The 26,771-nt window shown below is 36.5% G+C and overlaps 1 protein-coding gene across 5 annotated transcripts in view; it reads right to left on the bottom strand.

The window, feature by feature from the left end:
- Nucleotides 1-26,771, bottom strand: part of LOC121444912 (probable ubiquitin carboxyl-terminal hydrolase FAF-X) — a 112,818-nt gene that overhangs the window by 25,882 nt on the left and 60,165 nt on the right. For all 5 annotated transcript variants that reach the window (XM_041646850.1, XM_041646849.1, XM_041646851.1 and 2 more), the window contains exons 19-32: nucleotides 24,596-24,836; nucleotides 23,949-24,098; nucleotides 22,993-23,113; nucleotides 19,051-19,181; nucleotides 18,577-18,855; nucleotides 16,048-16,173; nucleotides 14,411-14,536; nucleotides 12,879-13,045; nucleotides 10,639-10,747; nucleotides 10,318-10,464; nucleotides 8,919-9,065; nucleotides 7,695-7,917; nucleotides 4,845-5,065; nucleotides 1,474-1,664 (exon numbers count right to left, since the gene is read on the bottom strand). In XM_041646850.1, coding sequence (XP_041502784.1) covers nucleotides 1,474-1,664; nucleotides 4,845-5,065; nucleotides 7,695-7,917; nucleotides 8,919-9,065; nucleotides 10,318-10,464; nucleotides 10,639-10,747; nucleotides 12,879-13,045; nucleotides 14,411-14,536; nucleotides 16,048-16,173; nucleotides 18,577-18,855; nucleotides 19,051-19,181; nucleotides 22,993-23,113; nucleotides 23,949-24,098; nucleotides 24,596-24,836 — 2,379 coding nt within the window. The remainder of the gene's footprint in view (nucleotides 1-1,473; nucleotides 1,665-4,844; nucleotides 5,066-7,694; nucleotides 7,918-8,918; nucleotides 9,066-10,317; nucleotides 10,465-10,638; nucleotides 10,748-12,878; nucleotides 13,046-14,410; nucleotides 14,537-16,047; nucleotides 16,174-18,576; nucleotides 18,856-19,050; nucleotides 19,182-22,992; nucleotides 23,114-23,948; nucleotides 24,099-24,595; nucleotides 24,837-26,771) is intronic.

The following is a 26,771-nucleotide window of genomic DNA, read 5'->3' as shown; positions in this document are numbered from 1 at the left end:
GTCTGCTGCCTGTAGATCAGGATCTAAAGCTCTCAGCTACTACTCCAGCACCATGACTGTCTGCTCCCCACCATGATAATGGACTGACCATCTGAAACTGTGAGTAAGCCCAATCAAATGTTTTCTTTTATAAGAGTTGCCTTGGTCATGGGGTCTCCTCACAGAAATAAAACAGTAACTAAGACATCAAAAAAGTAAAGGGATTAGAATGTTGTCCCTATATGCATTAAAATATCACATAGCCGGGCGATGGTGGCGCACGCCTTTAATCCCAGCAGAGGCAGAGGCAGGCGGATCTCTGTCAGTTCGAGACCAGCCTGGTCTACAGAGCTAGTTCCAGGACAGGCTCCAAAGCCACAGAGAAACCCTGTCTCGAAAAACAAAAACAAAAAAAAAAAAAAATCACATAAAATTCCACAATCTGTTTAATTTTTTTTATATTTATTTATTTATTATGTATACAATATTCTGTCTGTGTGCATGTCTGCAGGCCGGAAGAGGGCACCAGACCTCTTTACAGATGGTTGTGAGCCACCATGTGGTTGCCGGGAATTGAACTCAGGACCTTTGGAAGAGCAGGCAATGCTCTTAACCACTGAGCCATCTCTCCAGCCCTCTGTTTAATTTTTAACATCAAAAATAAAACAGCCGCCCTTCCCTATTGGGAAATATTAAGATATGTTACTTTTGTTTATGCTGCATTTGTTTAACTCTGTGAAGCTGCCTTACTGTGCCTGTCTGAAACACCTAATGGTCAAATAAAGAGCTGACTGGCCAATAGCAAGGCAAGAGCAGGGATAGGTGGGGGTGGCAGGCAGAGAGTATAAAGAAAAAGAAAATCAATGAAAGAGAGGAGCAAGACATCAGGGGCCAGCCATGGAGTCAAGAGTGAAAGTTAAGATTTACAGAAGAAAAGGAAAAAGCCCAGAGGTGAATGGTAGACGGAATAATTTAAGCCAAGCTAAGGTCAGGCACTCTTTAAATTTATTTATTTTTTTGATTTATTTATTTACTATGCATACAACATTCTGCCTCCATGTATGCCCTCAAGCCAGAGGAGGGTGCCAGATCTCAGTACAGATGGTTGTGAGCCACCATGTGGTTGCTGGGAATTGAACTCAGGACCTCTGGAAGAAAAGCCAGTGCTCTTAAATGCTGAGCCATATCTTCAGCCCAGGTCAGGCACTCTTTAAGAATAAGCCTCCATGTGATTTATTTGGGAGCTCGGTGGTAGACTCCCCAAAAAGTCAAAAGAGTAAAACATAACCGGACATTTCTCTCATTATGACAGTCATAGGGAAAAACTATGAACTCTTGTGGGCAAAAAGAAGAAAACAGTCTAAGGATAGTTGGAGTGTAATTATTGCTTAAAATCTCAACGTAAAGATATCTGAAGATACGTATTTTAGGAATATGAGCTATTCATCAAGTTTTAAGATGTGTTTTATGACTGACTATCCATCCATACTTTACCTGAACTGTTTCCAAAACCCTCTTGGCACGTAGTATTGTAGTCGAGAAGCAGCTAAATGCCCAAAGATAACCTGAAGGTGTCTTAGAACACCAATATTGTACTCTTTCCTATCTTCTGTTTTACTCAATGCTGGTTTATCTTCGAATTGTTGAGGATATCCAAACACATCATCCCTGGGATCAACATTGCTCTAGAAATCAAAAAGATATCATTAGTGAACTAATCAGAAGTGTAGTAAAATAAGTCGAGATAAATTCCAATTAGTGAACATATATATACTTGTTTCCAAAAGCACTTAATTTTCAAAAGGTGTATACATTTTAATGTATTACTTTATAGTATTACTTATTTCTGCCACTTCACAATGAATGAGAATATACACATTAATAGTTGTAAAAGAATGAAGCTAAAACCTCCTTAATATTAGGTTAAAAAAATAATTTCACTGTTTTAGCAGTAACCCATATAATTACCTTAATAAATAAATGTGATTATAAAAAAAAAAACTCGGGGCTAGAGAGATGGCTCAGAGGTTAAGAGCATTGCCTGCTCTTCCAAAGGTCCCGAGTTCAATTCCCAGCAACCACATGATGGCTCACAACCATCTGTAATGGGGTCTGGTGCCCTCTTTTGGCCTGCAGGCATACACACAGAATATTGTATACATAATAAATAAATAAATATTAAAAAAACCCAACTCATTCTGCACCAAGTCCTAAAAGTTAGAGCTAAAACATCAAAAATCTTCAAGGAAAAATCTTCAAGACATGGTAATTGGTAATGATTTCTTATTATGACATCAAAGGTACAAGCAACATGAAAATCGACAAGTTGGATGGATCTCAGGAAAATGAAAAAGTTTTGCATAAATACACTGCCAAGAGAAGCAGCTAATTTAGTGTGGGAGAAAAATGGAAAATCACTTATCTGATGAAGAAGTAGAACCCAGAATATATAGGACTCTTGAAACTCTCAATTCAAATTTTAAAATGCAAAACAGCTGGCAATTCCAACACTTAGGAGGCAGAAGCAGGAAGACTTCAAGTATGAGGTAATTCTGATCTACATAGCAAGTTGCAGGCCAGCCAGAACTACATATAATTAGACCCTCCTTAAAAAAAATAAAAAAGCAGCAAGATTTACAGAGGTTTTCTTCAAAGATGTTCTACCTTAAACTCAACTAGAATACCTAGTCTGCTAAGAACTAAAAGCAGGGTCTAAGAGATTTCTGTGTATTCATGCTCATAAAATGAGGAAGCAATCCAAGTGTCTGTGACAGATGAAGGATAAACAAAATGTGCTACATACAGCCAGTAGAAAGTATTATCCTCTGGCAGGAGGAAGCTCACAAGTTACAGGTTAGTCTGTACTATTCTCAAACAAAATGAAACAACCAAAAGAAAAAAAAAACCTTATCAGTCACAGAAGGGCAAATATTGTATAATTCCACTTATATGAGGCACTTAAGAGTAGTCAAATTTATATAGGGAAAAAAGTCACTGTCAAGGACTGTTGCCAAGGTTGAAAGTTCTTTAAATGGGTACAGAGTTTCACTTTAAAAAAAAATTATTTATTATGTATATAGTGTTCTGGGCACCAGATCTCAGATCTCATTATAGATGGGTATAAGCCATCATGTGGTTGCTGGGAATTGAACTCAGGACCTCCAGAACAGCAGACAGTTCTCTTAACCTCTGAGTCATCTCTCCAGCCCCAGAGTTTCACTTTTGCAAGATAAAAAGTTTTGGATATGGTGGTAATGATGCACAACAATAAGTGCATTTAATACTATTTAACTGTACAATAAAACATGGTTAAGATCAGTGTATTGTAAAACCTGGGAAAATAAATAGTAGAGTTGAGTACTGCAGAATGTGCCTGAAGTCCCAGCTACTTGTGCAGATCACTTGAGCCCAGCCCAGGAGTTAAAAATGGGCAACCTGGGCAAAACAGTCAGATCCTTAACAAAAACAAATAGCAGTAAAAGATATGACATGAAAATTGCCAAGGTTCAAAATCATGAGAGCCACCAAGGAAAACTTATAGTTCAGTTGACCTTTGATATAGGAATAGACAATATGTAGGGTCCTAGCCAGGTTTGGATATAAGCACCCCCTATGAAGCTTTTGTAAAAAGTAAAAATACTCAGTCCCCAATCCCTGGATCATTTAAGTCCAGTATGTCTGGGAAGAGTTAATTTAGAAGACCCAGAAATGGTAAACTGTTTCTTTAAAACAAATCCAATTTTCCTGAATGAAGGGAAGAAAAGAAGAAATATCCAAAAACATTTACAACAAGAATAGTATACTTGGGCTTCTCACTTCAATTAGCACTAACACTACAAACAGGGATAGATTAAACATTTTAAAAAGGGACATAGGGTGGGTATAGACATGACCCAACTTCAGTACTGCCACATTCTCTTCTTTGAAAACAGGCATCCTAAGTATCTGCTCTGGCTACTTTACAGGCAGCTTAAAAAAGCCTTGTCATAACAAGATCATGTGAAAAATATTTGAAGTCGAGAAGAGTTTTAAGTAGTTAGAGATATGACTGGGATGGGGGATAGTATATAAGAAAAATCATGTAAGCACAGAAAAAAACAGCCTAGCATGGCATATACACTATAATACTGGCACCTGCAAGACTCAAGCTGGAGACCTTCAGAGGCTAGCTTGAACAGCATAGCAGGAATATCCCCTCAAAAATCATGGACACAAAAATGGGAAAAAAGAAAAGTGAATATGATTTTTAAGTTGTGTGACCCAAGACAATTCTTTGTCCAATGGGGACCAGAAAACCAAAAGGGTGGTCATTGCTGATTTAATCTAATCAAAGTTCAACTTTTATCAAATACTACATAAAAAAGATGCATTGGAGACATCATACTAGGAGGTAGTCCAAGTGGGAGAGGCAAATCTAATGACAACTTTTATAGTTTTGACAGTCTAAGGAAGGAAAATACACCAGAAATAGCTCTTCATATCCACTGACAGCATTTGTGGATTCATGAAGGTCAATATTGGGAGGAAAACTGATTCTGTACCACACATGTACAGACTTTTAGAAATATTTTCTATGTAATACAACAACTACATAGCACTGACACTAAAGTATTATATAAAATCTACGGATAACCTAAAGCATGTAAAAGGATTGATTTGTGTAGGGTCTATTCAAACTATTTGTAAATGCTAGTAAGTGGATTTTAATCTACTGCGGTGGGGGTAAGGGAATCTGGAAGGGGATCCTGGACCAATCTCTTGTGGAAAGTGGTGACTATACTAGCCTCCCTCAGTCACCTTTGGGAGAATGGTATCAGTTATTAGAATTTCAAACACAGAAAAAACAAGTACTAAGCAAAATTTACCTCATTGTCCTGCTTCTCATCCCCAGAAGTATCATCATCTACATCACTACCTGTGCCTTCAATTGCAAGAATACCGTTCCTGATGGAGGGAATCATATAGAGCTGCTGAATCACGGAATTCATATAACAAGTAGCACCGGCATTTTTCAGCCCCACAAATCCTTTAGGTGGGCGGGGTCCAACAGGTGGCAGGTATTCCCACTCAGTAAGTGCTTCACAAGCTGAAAAATAAAGAGTTTTATAGCATAAGCATGAATCATTTTGTCTTTTCCAAGCCCTGTTAAACCGTCAAAACAGTTAACACTATTACCTGTGCAGCCATTGGAGTTAGGGCTCTCACTTGGCATTTTTTCCACTAATAAATGCATTTAAGACAGATAGCGACCCACCAATCTAAAATCCTATTTATTTTTGAGACAGGGTCTCATGTAGCCAGACTGGTCTGGAACTATTGATGCAACCCAGGATAATCTTGCTTTTATCACCCCAGTGATTGGACTACAAGTATGCACCACCATACCTACTTTATATAGTATGAGGAAATGAAAGTCACTGCATTCAACCAACTGAGCCACATCTCTGACTCCAACAAACTCCGTATTTTTAATCTGGTGCTGCTTCTATGGCAGTCTCTTTGATATATTCACATATGATGGGACACAGCCAACATTTCCTTGTTCAGTTTGGTTTTATCTGTACTATTCAGTCATTATTTACTTTTTGAAAAATATTTTTATTAATGTGTATGTTTGTGTATACACGTAAGCCAGAGATATGTGTAAAACCCCTGGAGTTGAAGATATAGGTATTTGTGAACCACTCAATGTGGATGCTGAGAACCAACCAAAGGACCTCTACAATAGTAGTAAGCGTTCTTAACCATTGAGTTATCTTTCCACCCCATTATTAACTTTTACTTTATATACATCACAATACATGATGGTTTGCTCAGCTTTAATGAAATAAAACTTATTCATTCATGTTTGTGGTTTTAATAATCCCAAATAGCCAGAATTTATGTCCTAGTCCTGACACTTGCAAATACAGTTAAAACTAGCTCTGCTTATTTTTTCACACCATGTTATTTTAAGGAGCAAATCAGATGGTAGATATGTATCAGCTGTATCAAGTGGAAAACAAAGTGACAAGGGATTAGAGAGATGGCTCAGCGGTTAACTGCACTGGCTGCTCTTCCAGAGGACCTGAACACACAGAGAAGATATAAATGATGATATGGCTATCAAAAATGCCAGAAATGTCCTTTTTTGTAGCACTTGTTAGCTTTCATTTTAGACAGAGCCTTGGAATGCAGTCCTAGCTGTCCTGGAATTTGCATGCAGGTCAGTATGGCCCTTTTGAATGACATGTACCTCATAGTTTGGGCCATTTGAACTTGGTCCCCAGTTTGCAGCACCATTTGGTTACTTTTACAAGGTGTAGCATTATTAGAGGAAATATGTTACTTGGGGCAGGCTCTGAGGTTTCAGAAATTATGTGCTATTTCCAGTTCATTCTGTTTCCTGTTTGCAGTTCCAGGATGTGAGCTCTTCTAATGTTCCTACCTATTGCCACACTTTCTGGCTGAGATAGTGATAGATTTATCCCTCTGAAAATGTTAGCCCAAATAAACCCTTCCTCCTTTAAGTTGTCTTGTTCATTGTGTTTTATCATAGTAATAGAAAAGTAACTAATACAAACAGGTTGGCTTCAAACTCATAGCAAACCTTTCAGATACTGAGATTACAGGTGTGTATTGCCATACCCAATTCATACTTAAAATTTAACATGCAAACGTATTACTCAAAAGGAAAATACCTCTCCATTAAGCTTAAAAAAATTTCATCTTACTATATTTAAATTTGCTAGAATAGCTAAATGTCTAATTTTAAGGTACTTTTAACAATTGTATTTTCGATTCTGGGATACAATGTAATAATAAAATCATTTTGCAGACTTTTCAAAGATTTATATAGTGCTGAGGATTTATGTATTGTATTATGTATATTCTGATTGAGCAATCTATCGATCTAACATATCGATCTATCTATATCCATGTGAAGAAACATGTATTTAACCCCAGCATTTGGAAGGCAAGATCTCTTATGAATTTGTATTCAATCAGGACTCCATAGTTAAATGTCTTAAAAGAAAAAAAAAAAAACAAGTCAGATGGGTGGTGGTGGTGGTGCACACTTTTTAACCTGGAACTCGGGAAGCAGAGGCAGGCAGGTCTCTGAGTTTGAGGCCAGCCAGGTCTACAAAGTGAGTTCCATGACAGACAGGGCCACACAGAGAAATCCTGTCTCAAAAAAAAAAAAAAAAAAAAAAAAAAACCCAGGGGCTGGAGAGATGGCTCAGAGGTTAAGAGCATTGCCTGCTCTTCCAAAGGTCCTAAGTTCAATTCCCAGCAACCACATGGTGGCTCACAACCATCTGTAAAGGGGTCTGGTGCCCTCTTCTGGCCTGCAGGCATACACACAGACAGAATATTGTATACATAATAAATAAATATTTAAAAAAAAAAACCCAAAAAAACAATGAAACAAAACACAATACAACAAGAACAAATGTGAATTCATTTCTCTATGAATGCCTAATAAGACTCTTGAGTCATGAGATTTAGGTTTTGGTTGCATTTACTAAGACTACTGACTACAATGAAGATAGATTGTATTTCAGATTTGAGAGATGACATTTAGTTTACCAACTACTTGCACTTGTACCTATGTTTCCATATATCTATTTGCTAAAAATCTCAAGATTGGTTACTAACAAAAATATGAAGATGTTTGTAAAAAGAACAGAATTTAAAAGAATCATCTCCACAATTTTATGTTTTAATGTACTTACTAGTTATTGCTGTACCAATGTAATACATTTCAGTCAAAGAATCTACTATCTGTTTGAGGTTTCTCACACAGCCAACAGCTAATGCTACAAGTAACTCAAAACCAGCATTAATCGTAGCTGGTGAACCACAGACAGGAATAGCCTGTTCAGCTGGAAGCTCTCCATTTCTCATATACTGCAGGTAAACATTGGATGCAGGAAAGATGAAATCGTCGATTAATTCCTAAACAGTTGAAAGAAAGAATACATATTAGTAATGACATATTCTGAATTTATCTTTTAAGAAAATCATTTTAAAGTTTATTACAACTTAAGACTTTCTTACATCACAGAAAACATAGTGGGGCTTCAAGTGAAAATATCCCAATTTTAAAAACTCTTTACCTACGCAACCTATTTCTTACTTATTTTTAGGTATTAAGACAGAACTGAATGCTATAGTATCATTTATATTTACTCAGAATCTACATAGCCCAGCCTGAATTTGAACTCCGAGATCATAGTGCTTGGCTCTATTTTACATTTACTTTAAAAATCAAATGGTTATCAATATAAAAAACTTTGACTGAAATTATACTAAAATGACATTTTATCACCTAAATTACCCTGTTAAAAAACTTAAAGAATTAATATAAGCTGGGCAGTGGTGGTATACTCCTTTAATCCCAGCACTTGGGAGGCAGAGGCAGGGGAATCTGTGTGAGTTCAGAGACCAAGCCTGGTCTACAAAGTGAGTTCCAGGACAGCTAGGATGGTTACACAAAGAAACCCTGTCTCGAAAATTGAGAAAAACAATTTATATATGATGTAGTCTTAACAAAACAGAGGTAGGCAAATCTAAGTTCTAGGCCAGCCTGCTCTACATAGCAAATTCCAGGATAGTCAAACCTACTATATAGAGAAACCTTGTCTTAGAAAACAAAACAAAGAAAAAAGGGACTTAGGAACAGTTCAGATTTTTCAGAAAAGAAAAATTAAGTAACACTTTACACTGACATTTTATATGCATATAGAAACACGCCTAGAAACCTGACATGGCTACTGGAAGACATAACTGCTTTACATTATCTAAACAAACATTGCAACCTTGGTAAAGATTCTTAAAAGGTAGGTTTTATAAAAGGTAACGATAACACATCAAAGACTTAATACTATCAATCAGATTCAATGACAACACTTACAAGGATAGAATATGTAGTTTAAAATCCAGAACACAGAACTTACTTTAATGAGATTAGCACCTCCCTTTTCACAACCAATATGAAACTTTTTCTCAGGAGTCTGAAAAGCCAGTAGCTCTTTTGTAACCCCAAGGTGTCCTTCCAAGATTGTCTCTTCAATACCCGTTTCACCTGTTCTTTTAACATCATCCTGCCAAAGGAGGAAAAAAAATTCAATGATGAACTTATGAAATGGAAGAATCTGAACAAGACAGCTAAAAGAACATGAGACTATTTTAAACCTTTCCAGTCAAGCAAGTTAAAATTATCTTGAAATTTCTAGAAATATGCTTTATGGATTTCTAGAAGAAATGCTAATCTGAAGGCTAAAATCTGCTGTAGTTTGGATGTGAAATGTCCCCTATAGGCTATGTTTAAACACTTGGTCCCCAGCTGCTGGTGGTATTTGGGACACTTGAAAAACCTTCAGGAGGTAGAATCCTCCTGGAGGAAATATATTAGTTACTAGAAGGATGTGTTTGTTGGCTTCACCCTATCTGGTTCTTTAGTTTAAGTATGATGGATTGGTCAGCTTTCTGTTTCTGCTGCCATACTTTTTTTGATGTGGACTCTTAAACCCCCTCACCCTTGTAGATCTCCCTTACAGATCACCTCAGAAAGAAAATTTTATACAAGTCTTCAAAAGAGTTATAATCAAAATTAAGTGTATCTGACCACTTTTGGGGGTAACACCAGCATTTTATTTATTCATTCTCCTCTCCCTCTCTCTCTCCAAACAGGGTTTCTCTGTGTAGCTTTTGCTGTCCTGGAACTTGCTCTGCAGACCAGGCTCACCTCAAACTCACAGAGATCCGCCTGTCTCTGCCTCTCTAAGGCTGGGATTAAAGGTGTGTGCCACCACCACCAGGACAGCATTTTCTTTAAATGAAAATTTGCTGAAAGACAAAAAAGCTAAAACTGCAGCTGAACCTGAGTATGCCAAATCTTCCCCGTTACCTTACTATGTAGCCCTCAATTCATACAAATGTGCTTGCTTCTGCACCTACTAGGTTTAAAAGCATGTGCCATCATGCTCAGCTTTTTACGCATGTGTTCTCTGTCTCTAGGTATGCCTGCATTCCAAATGAGGGCATCAGATCTCATTACCTATGGTTGTGAGCTGCTAAGTGGTTGCTGGGAATTGAACTCAGGAGCTTAGGAAGAGCAGCCAGTGCTCTTAACCGCTGAGCCATCTCTCCAGCCCACGTATTCTAAATCTTAAGTACACATTTTCTGTAAGTAGTAATGCATTCATTCTGTAAAGCACAACAAACAACACAATGCATGTTCTTTGGTTCTGTTTTAGATTTATTCACTTCACCAAAATGTTCTAAACTATGAACCATTATTAATAAAGCATTTAACGATGATAAAAAACAAACATAGCATTAATTGTGACTTACCCTAATTCTTTTAAGCCAATCAATTTCATTATTGAGAAGAACTTCAGCATTGGGTACATTAATATTACTGTTGTAAGCATAATTAAGAAGGTGCCGTAAAAGGGTAAAGTAGTCGCCTGAATGTTTAGCCCTCTCTCTGGCTGTGCTCTGAAAATGGGAAAATACAGTATGTTCATGCTTGGAATTTCTTTTATTCAAAACCCTGAGTCTTACTGATTAAGTATAAATTGCCCTAACTGATACAAGCTAAATTCACAAATTCCTGAATATCCTAGTTGAAGGAATTAGTTACACTAGTAAACATTTTTTTAAGTGTCTTACCCCCAAAACAGTGAAGAGCAGAGTAATGAAGAAAAGTAGAGGCCTGTGTCCCATGCAACATCTGGTGCACATTAAGAAGAATTGCTCCTGTGCTACTTGACGAACCGTTCTGAAATGTTAATTATTAAGAACATAAAGTAATATCCACTTAAGCAGTCATAAAAAATACATAAGTAAATGAGTTTACCACAGCAAGTCCAAGGCTGAGACCAAACACTGTTTCTGAACAGGTTTCAAACTCTTATAGGTAGAAAATGCTCTATAGCAAGTCCTAAAACATCCACCACCAACCCCCACACAGAATTTTCATCCAAGTGCATTTTATATGGGGTCAAAGGGAATTATGTTATCAGAGAAAGGATATTGCTGTAGGTAGTACTGTTGTACTGGTTCCAAAAGCATGGCCCCCATATGAGCAACATCAGTATCACCTGGAAACTTGTTAGGCGTGCCAGTTCTCAAATCTGATGAGAAACGGTTGTAGGTCTGGCCAAGAATGTGCCAACAAATCTTTCAGGTGATTAAGATAATCTCTAAGGACAAAGTATTTATACAGTATGTTTTCTAAGGGGACTAATGACATTATGGGAATTTTATCTAACAATTTATGGATCAATCTTTCACTTAAGTTTATATACTACATAAACTTCACGGGGAGCAGAGACAACTCTGTTTGACATGGTGCTTCTAGAACCTCAAAGAGCTGAGACACAGTATGTGTGCAAGAACCAGTTACAATTAAATCAATGACAATAAAACTTTCAGATTTGGGCCTAAATTTAAAATTTAAGATTTGAGCATTCCCTAATTCAAAAATCTTTCCTTCAATATCAGCATGCAAATGCATTATTAAATGGAACTAAATGTACAGAGCTGTCCAATCATCGTAAAGTTTTCTCAAAGAGGCAGCAAGCTTTTCCTGTTCTGTTTGGATTCCATGGAAAGAGTGTTTCTGGGTTTGTTTCTCTCTTTCTCCCCACCTCCCATCACCCCCCTTTTCTTTTCTTTTTTTTTTTTTTGGAGACAGGCTTTCTCTGTGTAGTCCTGAAACTCACTCTGTGGATAAGGCTGGCCTCATGATCTGCCTGTCTCTGCCTTCTGAGTACTGAAAACAAAGATGTATGCTACCACTGCCTGGTTGAAAGAGTTTCTTTCTTTTTTTAAACTTCATATTTATTTATTATTTATTTTTAATTAAAAATTTCCACCTCCTCCCCTTTTCCCATTTCCCTCCCCCTAGTCCCCCTCCCTCTCCAGTCCAAAGAGCAGTCAGGGTTCCCTGCCCTGTGGGAAGTCCAAGGTCCTCCCCACTCCATCCACATCCAGGTCTAGGAAGGTGAGCATCCAAACAGACTAGGCTCCCACAAAGCCAGTACATGCAGTAGGATCAAAACCCAGTGACATTGTCCTTGGCTTCTCAGTCAGCCCTTCTTGTCCAACACGTTCAGAGAGTAAGAAAGAGTTTCTTAACTGGCCAGACTGTGTTCAAAGAAATTACTTAAGGTTCTTTTCATATCAGTATATTTTCACTTGATATTACACTGTATCACATTAGTGTGCTGTCAGGAGTAGGCAAGTTGAACCTGACTCATTAACATGTAACAGCAACACCTACTAATTTTTTTGTGGTTGTTTTATGAGACATAGCCTCACTATGTAGTCCTTGTTGTCTTGGAACTTGAGATGCAGAGCAACTAGTCTCAAATTCACAATGGTATCCATGCCTCTGCCTCCAGAGTGCTGAGATTAAAGGTGTGAGCCCACCATACCTGGCCTAATTAGTTTTATAATTTACTTACATGTGAAAAATCAGACTAAGACTAATATAAATGGATGGAAACCATTTTCTACAAATTTGAATGCTTTAAAGTTGAATGACTTACATAAAAAGCAGTTTGAAACATTACTGTTACTGATTAAATGCTCTTGAGATAAAAAAAAGAGGGATTTACGCTAAGTAATTAATCTTTATTTTAGTATGATGTTTCTATGTAGCCCTCTTTTAAATTTCACATTAAAGTAACAGTTGGCACCTAGAAATTTACAACAGGAGGCCAATAAATATCCAATATTGTAGACTAAAACTAAACAAATTCAGATTAGGTTAAACATAGTTAAATGAAAATTTCTTCAACATTAATGTACTGTGGAGAGTATTTGGTTTCTCTGATACCTTGTGCTAACATAAACTTGACTCTACTTAAAAAAATAAAGCTTCTTAAAATTAAAAACAAACTTACTTGCTGTGACAGTGCAATAGTAAGTCAATAATGAACGTCTGCCAAGCCTTTTCTTTACTTAGAGCATCTAAGGCTGTTGGAATCAAGGCGAAACACAATGTCATCACTTCCAATGCTTCACAGCAAACCTGTTCATCTTCCAAGTCTGGTTCATTGCCTGCATTGGTCTGTAAAATTATATTAGAAACAAATTACTTAAAGATTCTTTTAAAGAAAAACCATACGTAACATGAAAGTCTAAGGGGAGATTCCTGATTAGGGGCTGGGGAACAGAGAGAACAAGAAAGGGAGGAGGAAGGGAAGAAACAACAAAAAATTTTGCTCACAAAGTGCAATACAAAAAATCTAATGCTTTATAAATTCATTTAAAAAGTGCTTAAGAGGAAAATATGACTTCAAAAACTTAAGTGTTTAAAATTTACCTACTCATTAAATTACATGGTCCTTCTTTTTACTCATACCTCTTGAGGCCTTTTGGAATAATTTGGAAATGAGAATAAAGTCTAATATCAATACTTTGCTGTGACTCAAAAAGGGTTAAACACATATACTGAACATATATAATCATTAACCATTTTCTAGTAAGAAACTTCTGAAGACCAACAACCAACCATTCTTTTTCCTGTGAACCACAGTAGGTTAAAATAGCTCTATTATCTAGCTTTTCTACTGTGCAATTAAAAAAAAATCAATCTCCTTGGACAATTGCTCAGTAAGGGTTTCAAAAATCTTCCTAACCCCAAATATGCGGTGATTTTATTGAAAAGTCAGTACTATAGTAATGTGAATGAACTAGGCTTTCAATTATTTTGCTGAATGAATACTGAGGACTATACCAAACAGATAATATGGGAACATACAAACAGTAAAAAGGACAATGAGTTTGATACAAAGGGTAAGTTCTACTAAGTGAGTGAATCAGTCCTTACTATTCAACTTTTTCTTAAGAATGTAGCAGTGTGGGCTGTAGAGTTGGCTCAGCAGTTAAGAGCATTGTTGCTCATATAGAGGAACAAGGTCCAATTTATAGCACTTGCGTGGTGGCTTTCAGCTGTCTATAATTCCAGTGCTAGGGGATCCAACACCCTCTTCTGACCCCTGAGAGAAGTGGGCATTCATGGCACATATATGTGCATGTAGGCAAAACACTCATACGCATAAAATAATAAAATAAATAAAACTAAAAACCAAAACAAAACCCCCAAAGAATGCAGTAAGTATCCAAGGGATAGGTAGGTATACATGACAGAACCCTAACTAATATAGGACTGAAAGATAATGAAAAAACAAATGTGAAAAAAATTCTTTGAGATAGTCTCACTTCAGTGAAAACAGAAAAATCTCTTTTAATTTTAAAGCAGCCTCACAGGATTAAGTTCTTTATTTTCAAAGTAAATATTCAATTATAGCTGCAATTATGACTATGAAAGTGATTGGATATTTTAAAATGAATACAGTATAAGTATAGTCATATACATAATTCACTAACATTCATTTTTATATAAGGGATATATTTCTCTTACAACTCTTACCTTCTCATAAATTTTTGTGATTTCTTCATTTGGGCTGAATACCAGCTGTAATCCCCCACATCCTGATGTCCAAATAATTTTTTGTATAGCTCTAATTACACAAATATCAGGCATATATCTTGAGGCCTATAAAAATGATGATTAATTAAAACTGTTGTTTAGACTATTAGTGCTGATCATCACAAAAATGACAATGATTGCACTCCCAGGTTTTTACAACAGAAAAAGTCAAATACTTGTATAGAATTTTCACAGCAGTTTTATTCGTATCTAAAAAAGGGAGAAAAAAAACCCCAAGTATATTTTGGCAAATATACAAAGTATGGCACATTCATAATGGGATATATACAGGTTTATTTTATATATAAAAGATATATTTCTAAGTATATGCATATTTGTATTTGTGTGTGTGGTGTTTTGAGACAGCCTATGTAGCTCTGGCTGTCCTGGAGGTCTCTATGTATACAAGGCTGGCCTAGAACTCAGAGATCCAACCTGCCTCTGCCTCCCAAGTACTGGGACTAAAGGCATGTGTCACCACAACCAGTTTATAACAGGATATTTAACAACAACGAATTAACTAAGGAGTCTTAGAACACTGACAATTCACAAAGTCATTAACTTGTTTTTATTTAATTCATTTTTTGATCCAGTCTTGCTAGCCTTCTTGTTATCCTTCTGCTTCAGCATCCCAAGTGTTGGGATTACAGGCATATGATCCAAATGAATAAAATTCGAGAAAATGAAAACCCTCTTAGCAAGTCACGCTGGCTCACACCTTTAGTCTCAGCACTCAGGAGGCAGAAACAGGAGGGATCTTTGAGTTCTGTCAGCCTGGTCTACACAAAGTGAGTTCCAGGACAGCTGGGACTGTTACATAGAGAAACCCTGCCTTGAAAAGCAAAGCAACAAAGAACAAAACAATCTTTCATCAGGACAGAAAAATTACTGGTTACCTGGGACTAGTGCCTGAAAAGAATGGACTGAAAAACAAATCAAAACAGAACAAAACACAAACAACAACAACAAAAAAAAAAAAAACACAAGGAAGAATTACAGAAATATTCTGTCTTAGAGCTATAGGTGTAAAACCCTGGATCTGATCTTGAGATCCAATGGCAAAGAAAAAATATTCTGTGTAGTGCTTATATTTTAAAAAGAAGTATTGGGGCTGGAGAGATGGCTCAGAGGTTAAGAGCACTGACTGCTCTTCCAAAGATCCTGAGTTCAATTCCCAGCAACCACATGTACTGAGATCTGGCGCCCTTCCTCTGGCGTGCTGGCATACATGGAGGCAGAATGTTGTATACATAATAAATAAATAAATCTTAAAAAAAGTATCAACTATACACTTTGAAAGAATGCTGTCTATTATACAAAAAGCTGATGAAAATATTGCACTAATATTAAGCTGACGTTAGGAAAACATTATCTAAACTGAACCAGGCAAAACACATGTAATAAAATAAAAATTAAAGAAAATTTAGAGTAACACTTAAGACAAGTAAAGCATTATATGTGTGTGTTACTGCACAAAATTATAATATAATTTTCATATTTATATAGAAATAATTTTGTACAGTAACACTATGACACAACTACATACACACAAGTATATTACTTTTAACAATACTAACCTCATCAGAAATCTGCTGAGCAAGACGAACAGACACATTTCTAAGCATGCATTCAGACGACGGGTTAGGAATGCTCTGAAGGGCACTTTGTAGCACCACTGCTTGATCATGAGTTACTTGGTTGACCTGAAAAAATAAAAAGTTAAAACATTTGAGTATTCTGTATGTAACTTCATCCAAACATTTGTACCCTACTCATCAACTTAAAATGATTCCCTTAAGATGTTTTCTTTCCGCAGTAACACACAAAGCACTCCACTTTGCCAACATGGCATCCAAGTAGCACAAATTTCTATACAATCCCTTACTGTAGATTAATCTAACCCATGTCTCTAAGAACAGATCAAGTTCAATCTCATCTAAAGATACAGCAAATCATGACTATTTTTTCTTACCTGTGCACCCTTTGGTTAGACCCTGCTCATAATCTCCAGTTATCAAATTCTACTTAGCAAGTGAGAAAAATTACAACTATTAAAGCCTAACATACAAAGAATAGTGGTATTTTTACCTAACAATATACTAACATTTTCAATGAACAAGAGGCATATGAAGTAGTTTGAGTAATTCTGACTTTTTTAACTGTCCACAAATACTTGACAATTATAATAACCTTAATATCTGCAACTGGCAAATGGCATATTCTCAAAGTATTATAGAAGAGATAGAAAAGGAAGCATGTTACTGGCTTTTCTGTATATTGTATACATCATTAAGTAGTCATATGTCATAAATTAAAGTATGAATCTGTTTTCATCCTAACAAGAGCCCTTTCCTCATTGGGTGAGATACAGGATCCCAACTAAACTCTTGGCCTTCCTCATGTTGTTTAAGCTACCCAGAACCACTCTTTCCCCTTTAACCTATTAAGAATTACTTTAAAATATATATAGTATGTATGTATGTATGTATGTATCTATATACACTTAATTTTAGTCATTTTTATCTTTTGTAGAAAGTTTGCTGCTTTCTTTTAGGTCTGTTTCGTATGCTATTATGGCCTTGAACTGGTGATCCTCCTGTTTTAGCTTTCTAAATGCTGAGACTACAAACTTCCACCACACCTGGTTGCTTTACAGAAAACTTCTAACATATGAAAGTGTTCAGAATAAGATAATACAATTATCTACAAGGTACTCATTATTCTGCAGGTATTGTCAATTATCTAATTACTCCTCATTTTCTATCTCTATTGCTCTTTACTCTAGGATTGCTGTTAGGGAAATTCTGGGTATCATGAAACTACATTGGGCAGTGGTGGTGCACACCTTTAATTACAGCACTCAGGAGGCAGAGTCAGGTGAATCTCTGTGAGTTCCGAGGCCAGCCTGGTCTACAGAGCAAGTTCCAAGACAGTCAGGGTCACATAGAGAAACCCTGTCTTGAAAAACCAAAACCAATAAAAAAAAAGACCCTCTCCAAACAAAAACAACAAAATATCCCAGAAACTAAAAACCAGCAACAACAAGAACAAATCTCTGTGAGTTCCGAGGCCAGCCTGGTCTACAGAGCAAGTTCCAAGACAGTCAGGGTCACATAGAGAAACCCTGTCTTGAAAAACCAAAACCAATAAAAAAAAAAAAAAAGACCCTCCCCAAACAAACACAACAAAATATCCCAGAAAGTAAAAACCAGCAACAACAAGAACAATTATGTATCATAATCACCAACATTCCACCCCTCCCCTATTAAGACATAAGTAATTTCTAAAAACAAAACTTTCGTCAGACTTTTGTAAAGAGAGGGTCTGTAGCCTAGGCTGGCCTTGAATATGTAATAATCCTCTTGCCTCCATCCCCCAAAGACTTTTGACTTCTTTCAGCAATTAATTAAATATTATTAAAAATCAACATACTGAAGAGATGGTTCAAGAGACTAAGAGCACTGGTTGTTCTTCCAAAGGACGGGGTTCAATTCCTAGCACCCACACGGCAGTTCACAACTGTCTGTAACTCCAGTTCTAGGGGATCTGATACCCTTGAACATACACTCAAGGCAAAACCCCAATGTACACTAATAATCAAATCTTCAAAAAAAAATTAAATTCATAGTTTGACCTTTAATTAGGCATCAAACTCTAGTTTATCTTGAGAATTTCACCAAAATAAAGATGCTATCTAAGCAAAAACAGAATGATAACTTCATAATTGGAGTTTAAGCAAATGAAGGTGAGAAAGAAAACTGGTAAGAGGCTAAATCAACTATAACTCAACACCACTGGTATCTTATCTGCCTGACAGAAGTTAAAAATTCATTACATGTGAGATTTTTTTTTTGGTTTACAGTGAGAGCCAAACAAAACTCAAATGGTCAGAAAAGAACTGAAGGAACCACCCTCCAAAATAGTAGTGAAGCCTTTGAAGAGCTAGTATACTTTTAATACAAATACAGTCATAAGATACCCACTAGAAAGAAAACTTCAACACTGAATCAAAGTTGAACTTTAAAATCACTGAGAAATTTAATCTTAAAAATTATATCTACTATTAGAAATTAAAAGCAAAGCAAAACCAAACAAGTCTGTATTACCGATGTCATTGGATTTCCGCCTTCTACACCTGGCTGACAAGCTTCTGCCACAGCCCGAACATGGCCATAGCCAATAGCAGTTAGTAACAGTTTGGCTATTTTAAGAGCATTGAGGTAAGCACCCCTTCGAGTTTCCATATCTGCATTTGGTAGGAAGTTATTTCTGGTTAGCATACTCAGGACAAGGGGTAGACCACCACTTTTCAAGAAGTGAAGCTGAAAATCAGAGGAATCATCTCCCAGGGGTGCACCAGCAGGCATTAACAAGGCATAGACTACCTGAAAATAAAAGGGGGAAGGGGAAAAGAAAATGATTGTATTAAAAGGAATTTAAAACATAACCTCCATGTCAAAGACTAAGACATTCCTGACTATCTTAAAACCATCTAATCTTATTCACATTCTTCATAGTAACACAAAGATCAATTTAAAGATCAAGACCCAAACTCAAAATGTAAAAGACAAAAAACCAACCTCTGTTAGGTATAGCACTTGTGAGGCAGAAGGACCAAAGAAAAGTGAGTCAAGAGACGGACTAAGGCTGCTTTCTCCAAGTTTGGCATGGTCCAAACAAATAGCTCTTAATTTTTCTATTGTTGTACTATCTGTAAGGGAAAGATATAGAAAGCATAGTCTGAAATAAAATGCAATTTACACCTTTATCACTTCTAATATTTTCAAAAGCATGGAACAGCAAACAATTCAACTGAGGTATACATTCAGTTAAGCTTCTATAACACAGAACCTTATTTGAGTTGATTTAAAAGCAACCAAATAAGAGAGAAACAAAACACCAACCAGGGCTTTTTAATTACTCAAGGAAACAGTCTCTCATCCCAGGAGCCTCCAGTCAACATGCTCTATTCAGCTGCAGGAGACCAATTTAAAACAAAACAAAACAAAACAACAAAAAACACTTCCAAAGGAACAGTTCTTTCCTACAAATTTACTGCTTACCTAAGGACATTACATTATTTCCTACCTAGTTTATTTCACTGAGAGATATAACTGTACCCAAGAAACTGAACCTTAATAAGACTGAAGAGGAGCCTGGCACATGGTGCATACCTTTAATCTCAGTGCAGAGCCAGAGGCAAGCAAGTCTGTGAGTTTGAGGACAGCTAGAGGTACACAGTGATACTCTATCTCAAACAAATAATCAAAAATCTTGAATGTAGGATGGAAGCAAAAGGTTAAGACTGAAGAAATGAGATCATTTAAGCTCATTCAGTAGGTAAATGTCCTTGCCACCAAACTGATGGATAACCTGAGTTCAATTCATATAACTCACATGATGGTATGAGGAAACTAATTTCTGAGCCACATAACCTCTGACCACCACATAAACACTGTGTTATCTACACAAAAAATGAATATATAAATTTAACAAATGTTAAAAGAAAAAAGTTTAAGGCCTGGGGCTGGAGAGATGGCTCATTAGCCTGCTCTTCCAGAGGTACAGAGTTTAAATCCCAGCAACCACATGGTGGCTCACAACCATCTGCAATGAGATCTGATGCCCTCTTCTGGTCTGCAGTCATACATGTAGACAGAATACTGTATACATAATAAATAAATAAATAAATAAATCTTTAAAGTTTAAGGCCAAGTGTGGTGGTGCAAAAGTCCCAATACTCAGGAGGTAGAGGCAGCCAAAGAGTTCTAGGCTAGCATAGTCTACATAGAAAGCTCAATGTCAGCCACAAATATTCAGCAAGATCCTGTCACAATAAGTTCAAAAGGAAGCAACAAATGCTAAACAAATCATTTAATGCTGTTGGCTTACAGTTTATCTCTCTGAAGAGTCTGAACCAAAGTACTGCTTTGTGATGTGTGCATACACACACCTAAATAATTTTAGGTCCCTGATCGTATACTTTTTAATTATAAAATATGGATGGAAAAAAAATTAATCTGCCCATAATCTTGTCATCAAGGGTAATTTACTTCGTTTACTTTTTTTTTTAAGATGATGAAGGACCATTTTATCAGTGCTTAAAAGAATAACCTCAGAACAGGCAAGCTGTAAAACCTCAGCAGCTACCTGAAGGAGGCAAATGAAGAAGAAAAAAAAGTTATGCAATTTAAGCTGTCATAGAGGTCAGACATGCGGCAAAACAACAAGCTACACGCAGGGAGGGAAGCTTTAGAGAAAGATTTAAGAAAGCCCAAGTGTTAAGGAAAGCACGCTTAGAAAAGAAGTAAAGGAAAACTTATGTTTTTTTGAGTAATTCAGAACAGTAAGCAGGCTTTTAACTATATGTGTGGGCAGTTTGTAAGCTTCTACCTTAGGTTACTGTTTTCCCTCTAGAGTCTTTAAAGGATACCTAAATATAAGCAATTATATACCTAAAGCAATGCATTATTAAAAAAAGTAAATCCAACCAATTAGGGAGGTAGTAGCTTTTAATTCAAGCAATGAGGAGGCACAGGCAAGTGGGTCTCTGTGAATTACACGCCAGCAAAACCTACATAGTAAGATCGTGTCTCAAAAATAAAAAAAAAAACAAATAAAAACAAAACAGTAAAACAAAGAGAATGAAGACCTTACAACAGACTTTGGCATATTTACATACTCTTTACATTAAACTCCTTGAAGGAAGTAGATCTTAAAAAGCAACTCATTCTGCTTTGTTATATACATATTTATATATATATATATATGTATAAAGCAATACATACTTTAACCAAATGCTGACTGTTTCAAATTTTGACATTATACTTTGATTTTAAAAAGTTCAATCATGAGTGAGTACACAATAACATTGTTCATGTGTAGAGGAAGTCTGAATAAAACTTTTTGGAGTTAGTTTACTTACTTCCATTTTTATGTGTTCTAGAGATGTAATTCAGGCCATCAGGTTTGTGTAGTAAGTACCATTACCCACTAAGCCCTCTTAATGGTACAAATATAGGTACTAGATCTTGATTTTATTAAAAAACAAAAAAAAGCAACCTTGACCTTTTTTTGTTGTTTTATTTTGTTTTTGCCTGACCTTACTGGCTCACTGTCTCCATCTGGTGGCAGGAAGTTCAAATCACAAGCTCAAGGCTTTGGTGTGGGTTTGTATTTTTAAACTATGTTGTGGAGGTTGAACCTGCACACACAAAGCAAAAACTGTCATAGGCAGGTCAGGACTAAAATGAATTGAGGAGTCTAAGCTGGTAATCTATTATGTAAATTTACTCTGTCCCATAGTAACAAGACAATAAAGTTGCTTATGTCAGAACATGGTGTTTACTTTAGAAAATAATGGTTTTTGAAGCACAAGATCGCTTCAAAAATTATGTGGACAAATTAAATGATACATTAAGCCAACGATGTGAAAAGAAGAGGAAGCAAACACTATAGAGCTGTCAATATTATCCAAGGTGGGCCGGGTGGTGGTGCACTCGGGAGGCAGAGACAGCCAAATCTCTAAGTTCGAGGCCAGTCTCTTCTTCCACTGTGAGAGTGGGTTCCAGAAATCAAATTCAGGTTTTTAAGACTGGTGACAAGCACCTTTAGCTGCTGAGCCATCTTACTGGTCCTAGGCAATCGGGTTCTACAAATGGCCATGGTACATATTTTAGGGTTTGGGACCACATGGTCTGTTACTCAGTTCTTGGCTGTTGATTGACAAAAAATTGCAAATATATGAATGAGTGAGTGTGGCAGTACACCAGCAAAACGTATAAAGGATATGAAAATTTAGATTTCATAAAATCTGGTATCAAAAGTAAGTATTTGAAATTTTATTACTGTTTGTATGTGTATATGTGTGAGTGAATGGCAAATGTGTGGAGGTCAGAGGACAGCTGAAGGCAGTCAGTTATCTTCTACCATGTGGGTTCTGGTATCTAACTACGGGTTCATTAGGTCTGGAGGGACACTTTCATTCACTGACCCAGCTCACAAGATCCTCAATAGATATCTTTTGGTTTTATTTTAGCTATTAAAAATGTAGACACTTTCAAATTGGGCAGTGGTGGCGCACGCCTTTAATCCCAGGACAAGAGGCAGAGACTTGAGTATCTCTGTAAATTCAAGGCCAGCCTGGTATATGGAGAAAGTTCCAGGACAGGCTTCAAAGCTACCCTGTCTCAAAAAAAAGATGTTGGGGTGTATAAAATTAAGCTGTAGGAAGATTCTGGTCTTTAGGCCTATTACCACTGATGCATGGTTCATTTAGGAAAAAAAACAATTGTTGTTGGGCGGTGGCACACACCTTTAATCCCAGAAGGCAAAGGCAGGCAGGTCTCTGTGTGTTCAAGGCCATTCTGGTTAGAAATGGCCTTGAACACAGCCAAGGTCACAAAGAGACAAACCCTGTCTGGAAACTCACACCTCCCGAAAAAATGTTTATATAAATATAATACACACACACACAGAGTTTATTGTTACCATGCATTATGGCATCATTAGAAACATCTTACCTGGCGGCATAAGTTTCATAAGCACTCTTGCTCCATCTCTAAGGGGTGGCATATTTAGGCTGCTCCCTAAGTCTGCAACTTGCCAAAGGAAAGAAATGTATCTGGGATGAAGTGACATAATCTAGAACACAAAATACACAAAATTACCTGTAGATTATTCCTTGACTTCAAAAAGGTCTACCTAAAATTTAAATTGCTCCTGTTGTTCTTCCTCATCCTACCTTTACAAATTCTTCATGATGCAGACCTAACATCATCTGAGCAACATCCGCAATATTATTTTTTTAAGTATTACTTTTCACCTGCATATAACTTCAGATGACTCTGGACATGCCACTAATAAATTCCTAACCAGTTTGTTCTTATACTGGAGTGTCTTGTCATTAAAGACATTAAAGTTCTTATGAGGAGGGGTGAAAGAAGAAGTCAAGAATGGGAGATGTCAGCCGGGCTGTGGTGGTGCACGCCTTTAATCCCAGCACTCGGGAGGCAAAGGCAGGCGGATCTCTGGAGTTCGAGGCCAGCCTGGTCTACAAGAGCTAGTTCCAGGACAGGCTCCAAAACAACAGAGAAACCCTGTCTCGAAAAACCAAAAAAGAATGGGAGATGTCACTGTTTCTTTGGATACAATCTGAGAAAGATTACAGATACTTCACTGCATATGGAGTTTTGAAAGGATCCATTTCACAGGATAAGCATGTAAGACAGTAGTAGCTTTCAAAATTCATATATTGAAATGTTCCAATTTAACTCCAATAGATTAACTATATGCAAGTATAAGCAAATAGTAACTACAGGGTTACCTTGCAGAAGGCTTTACTGAAATTTAAATGGATAATTCTATAGATATTTTGTCTCATGAAAGAGTTCCTCAACAGCAACAAAAAAACTTTTTTATGCATTTGATTATTTTCAACAACTCTAGCATAATGCCTTGCACAACTGAATCTACTCACCACTCCAGGCAAACAGCTTTCCACTTCTGGATTGGGGCCGTCACTATAATGATTACCATGGTTTCCAGGAGACCCAGTTGAGGAATCAGAGGAGCTATCAGGACTTGAAGGCATATTGGAGCTTATTTGTGTAAGTTTGGCTGTAATTAGCTGAAAATGATATATATTAGAATCAAAAATGGGGAAAAAAACCACACAAAACAAGAAAACTTATTTGATGATATACCAACAAATGAATCAAAAAACTACAGATGCTGGACTTGGAGAACTGGCTTAGTGATTAAGAACACTGGCTACTTTTGCAGGGGACCTACAATTCTTAGCACCTACATAGCAGTTTACAATTGTCTGTGACTCCAATTCCAGGGTATCCAATGCCCTCTCTTCTGATCTTCAAGGGAACCAGGTACACACATGGTGCAAAGACATACAAGTTTTTAAAACATTCATATACATAAAACAAAACCAGATGCTAATATTTTCGAAAGTACACGTAAAAAATACTCTTGTAGCTACTTGTTTTAATATATTGTAAGTATCCTATTGAGTTAGTGTTATAAGCTTAACATCTAACATAAATATTTAACAATGAAATACAGTCTGAGGTTCTATTAAAATTTTTTCTTTTGGTAACTATATATACTTACTGATTTATCTTTTAGATTTAATTGTCCAATCAACTTTCTGTCATCTCCAGGATCAATCAGCTCACCACCCACAAAGAGTTCAATTTTTGTATGAGCTACATTAGCTTTAATGCGATTGAGAATACATCGTCGAACTGAACCAATTGTATCATTTGTATGAGACCAAACTTCCAAGTCATCTACTTGTCTGCCCTGGTTTGGAAATCGAACTATAAAAGAGAGGTGTTTACCACGGAAAGCTCTGGTGGGGAAAAAAAATTTTAAAAAAATCTTATCAGCAGATTTCCAAATTTAGTTGCCAAGAAAAAAACGATAAAAATTTAGCATTAAGTATTTTCTTATTAAACAAAAGAATGCAAACAAGACTTTTTAGTGCCCTAAAAATAAAAATTGTTTTTAACTATAAATGCTGCAATATCCAAAACACAATGACTATATTCCATTGTTATTAACCATGGTGGCATCAAATGATGTACTGATCTATAAGAAATTAGTACAAATGTCAGGCATGGTGCCTCATTTCAGTAATTCAGTCATTGATGAAGAAGAAGGATTATAAATTTCAGTCCGGGATGAGCAACCTAAAGCAGCTCACAAAATTAAGACACAGATATAGTAATAGTTTGTTAATTTTTATGCTTGTAAAGTCTAACTCACTAATTCTTGCTATTTACAAATGTGCAAGGTAAGATTAACTTTGAGAGTAGCAACAAAAAAGCTGTCACACATTTTGCCTGAATTTTACTTATTTTTGAGATAGGGTCTCACAGGGTAGCTCTGGCTGGCCGGGAACTTGCCATGTAGACCAAATTGCTCTCAACTCAGAGAGATCTGCCTGAGTGCTGGGATTAAAGGCATGCACTACCACTCAGAATTGCCCGAAAAAAAAAAAGATGCAAAACTACAATATGTTGCCATATTATCTTGAAGGTATGATACAAAAAAGGAAATTATATTCATCAAGGACAACTACATAAATAACATCTGAATTACTAAATGGTAAAACCTAAAAAGTATTATTTGAGCATTTGAAAATATTTCTTGGCTATATTGGTTACCTGATAGTTTTTAAGACTTCATTCCAATTACTTTTCAATCTGAGTATGCTATTTTGTTGTTGTTTGACACAAGGTACAGAAGAACCAGGTTAGGTTCCTAGAACCTGCCTGACAGCTCATCTCACGGGGCTCAAATGTGTCTGTAACGTCAGTCTGAGGGGATATACTGCTTGTTTCTGACCTCCAAGGCACACATATGGAACACATACATACAATGTAGGCAATCACTCAAAAGAAGTAACTATGCACTATATTCTTTCTTTTTTCGTAATAGAATCTCATTAGAGTCTTGGTTGGTCTAGAAACTCATTATATTGACCAGTCTAAGTCAGCTCCAAATTTGTAACAGTCCCCCTGCCTATGCTAATGGGCTAAGAGGCATGCTATAGTGTTTAACAGTGTAAACAACTATAATCAATGTATAATCAAATACATAACACAGTGTAAACAACTATAAAACTGAGGCTGAAGGGATAGCTCAATAGTTTAAGAGTGCTTGCTGTACAAGCATGAAGAATGAGGATCCAAACTCATTTCCCAGCCCCCTACATTAAAAAGTTAGAAGCACTTGTTAACTCTAGAAATGTGGGTGGCAAAGACAGGATGATTAGGGTTTGTTACCAGTCTAGCTCCAGGTTCAGTGAGAAACCTTGTCTGAACGGAATAATAAGGTAGAAAATGACAGGACAACCAAATTTCACTTCTTGTTTCCATAAGTGAGCATGGTGGGTCCATTCTACATATATACATGTGTATATAACACACAATTATATTAAAACTTGGGCCTATGAACACGTAAAGTAGCTTGCTACCACACCTGAGAACCCAAGTTTGGTCCCTGGGACCCAAAGGACTCAAAGAGTAAATGGCAAAGAACTGATCTCTCAAACTGTCATATGATCTCCACACTCAAAACCATGGCATATGCATGACTACACACACAAAATAACTTACTACACACTGAGAATATGTTTAAACAAAACAAACAATCCCAAACACTTTTTAAAAAACCATATAAGGCCTGACCCACTTCCTCTCTTGGGGTTGTTTTCTTTCCTAATAAACTGTTCTACCACAAAAATAGGCAAACATTTCCAGAAGATACTTATGTTTTTAAA

This window comes from Microtus oregoni, unplaced genomic scaffold (genome assembly GCF_018167655.1).
Source record: "Microtus oregoni isolate MIOR12 unplaced genomic scaffold, Mior012 000147F_ref0000457, whole genome shotgun sequence".
Classification (NCBI taxonomy): domain Eukaryota; kingdom Metazoa; phylum Chordata; class Mammalia; order Rodentia; family Cricetidae; genus Microtus; species Microtus oregoni.
Note: the sequence above shows the minus strand (reverse complement) of the source record. Positions and strands in the feature narration are given on the sequence as shown.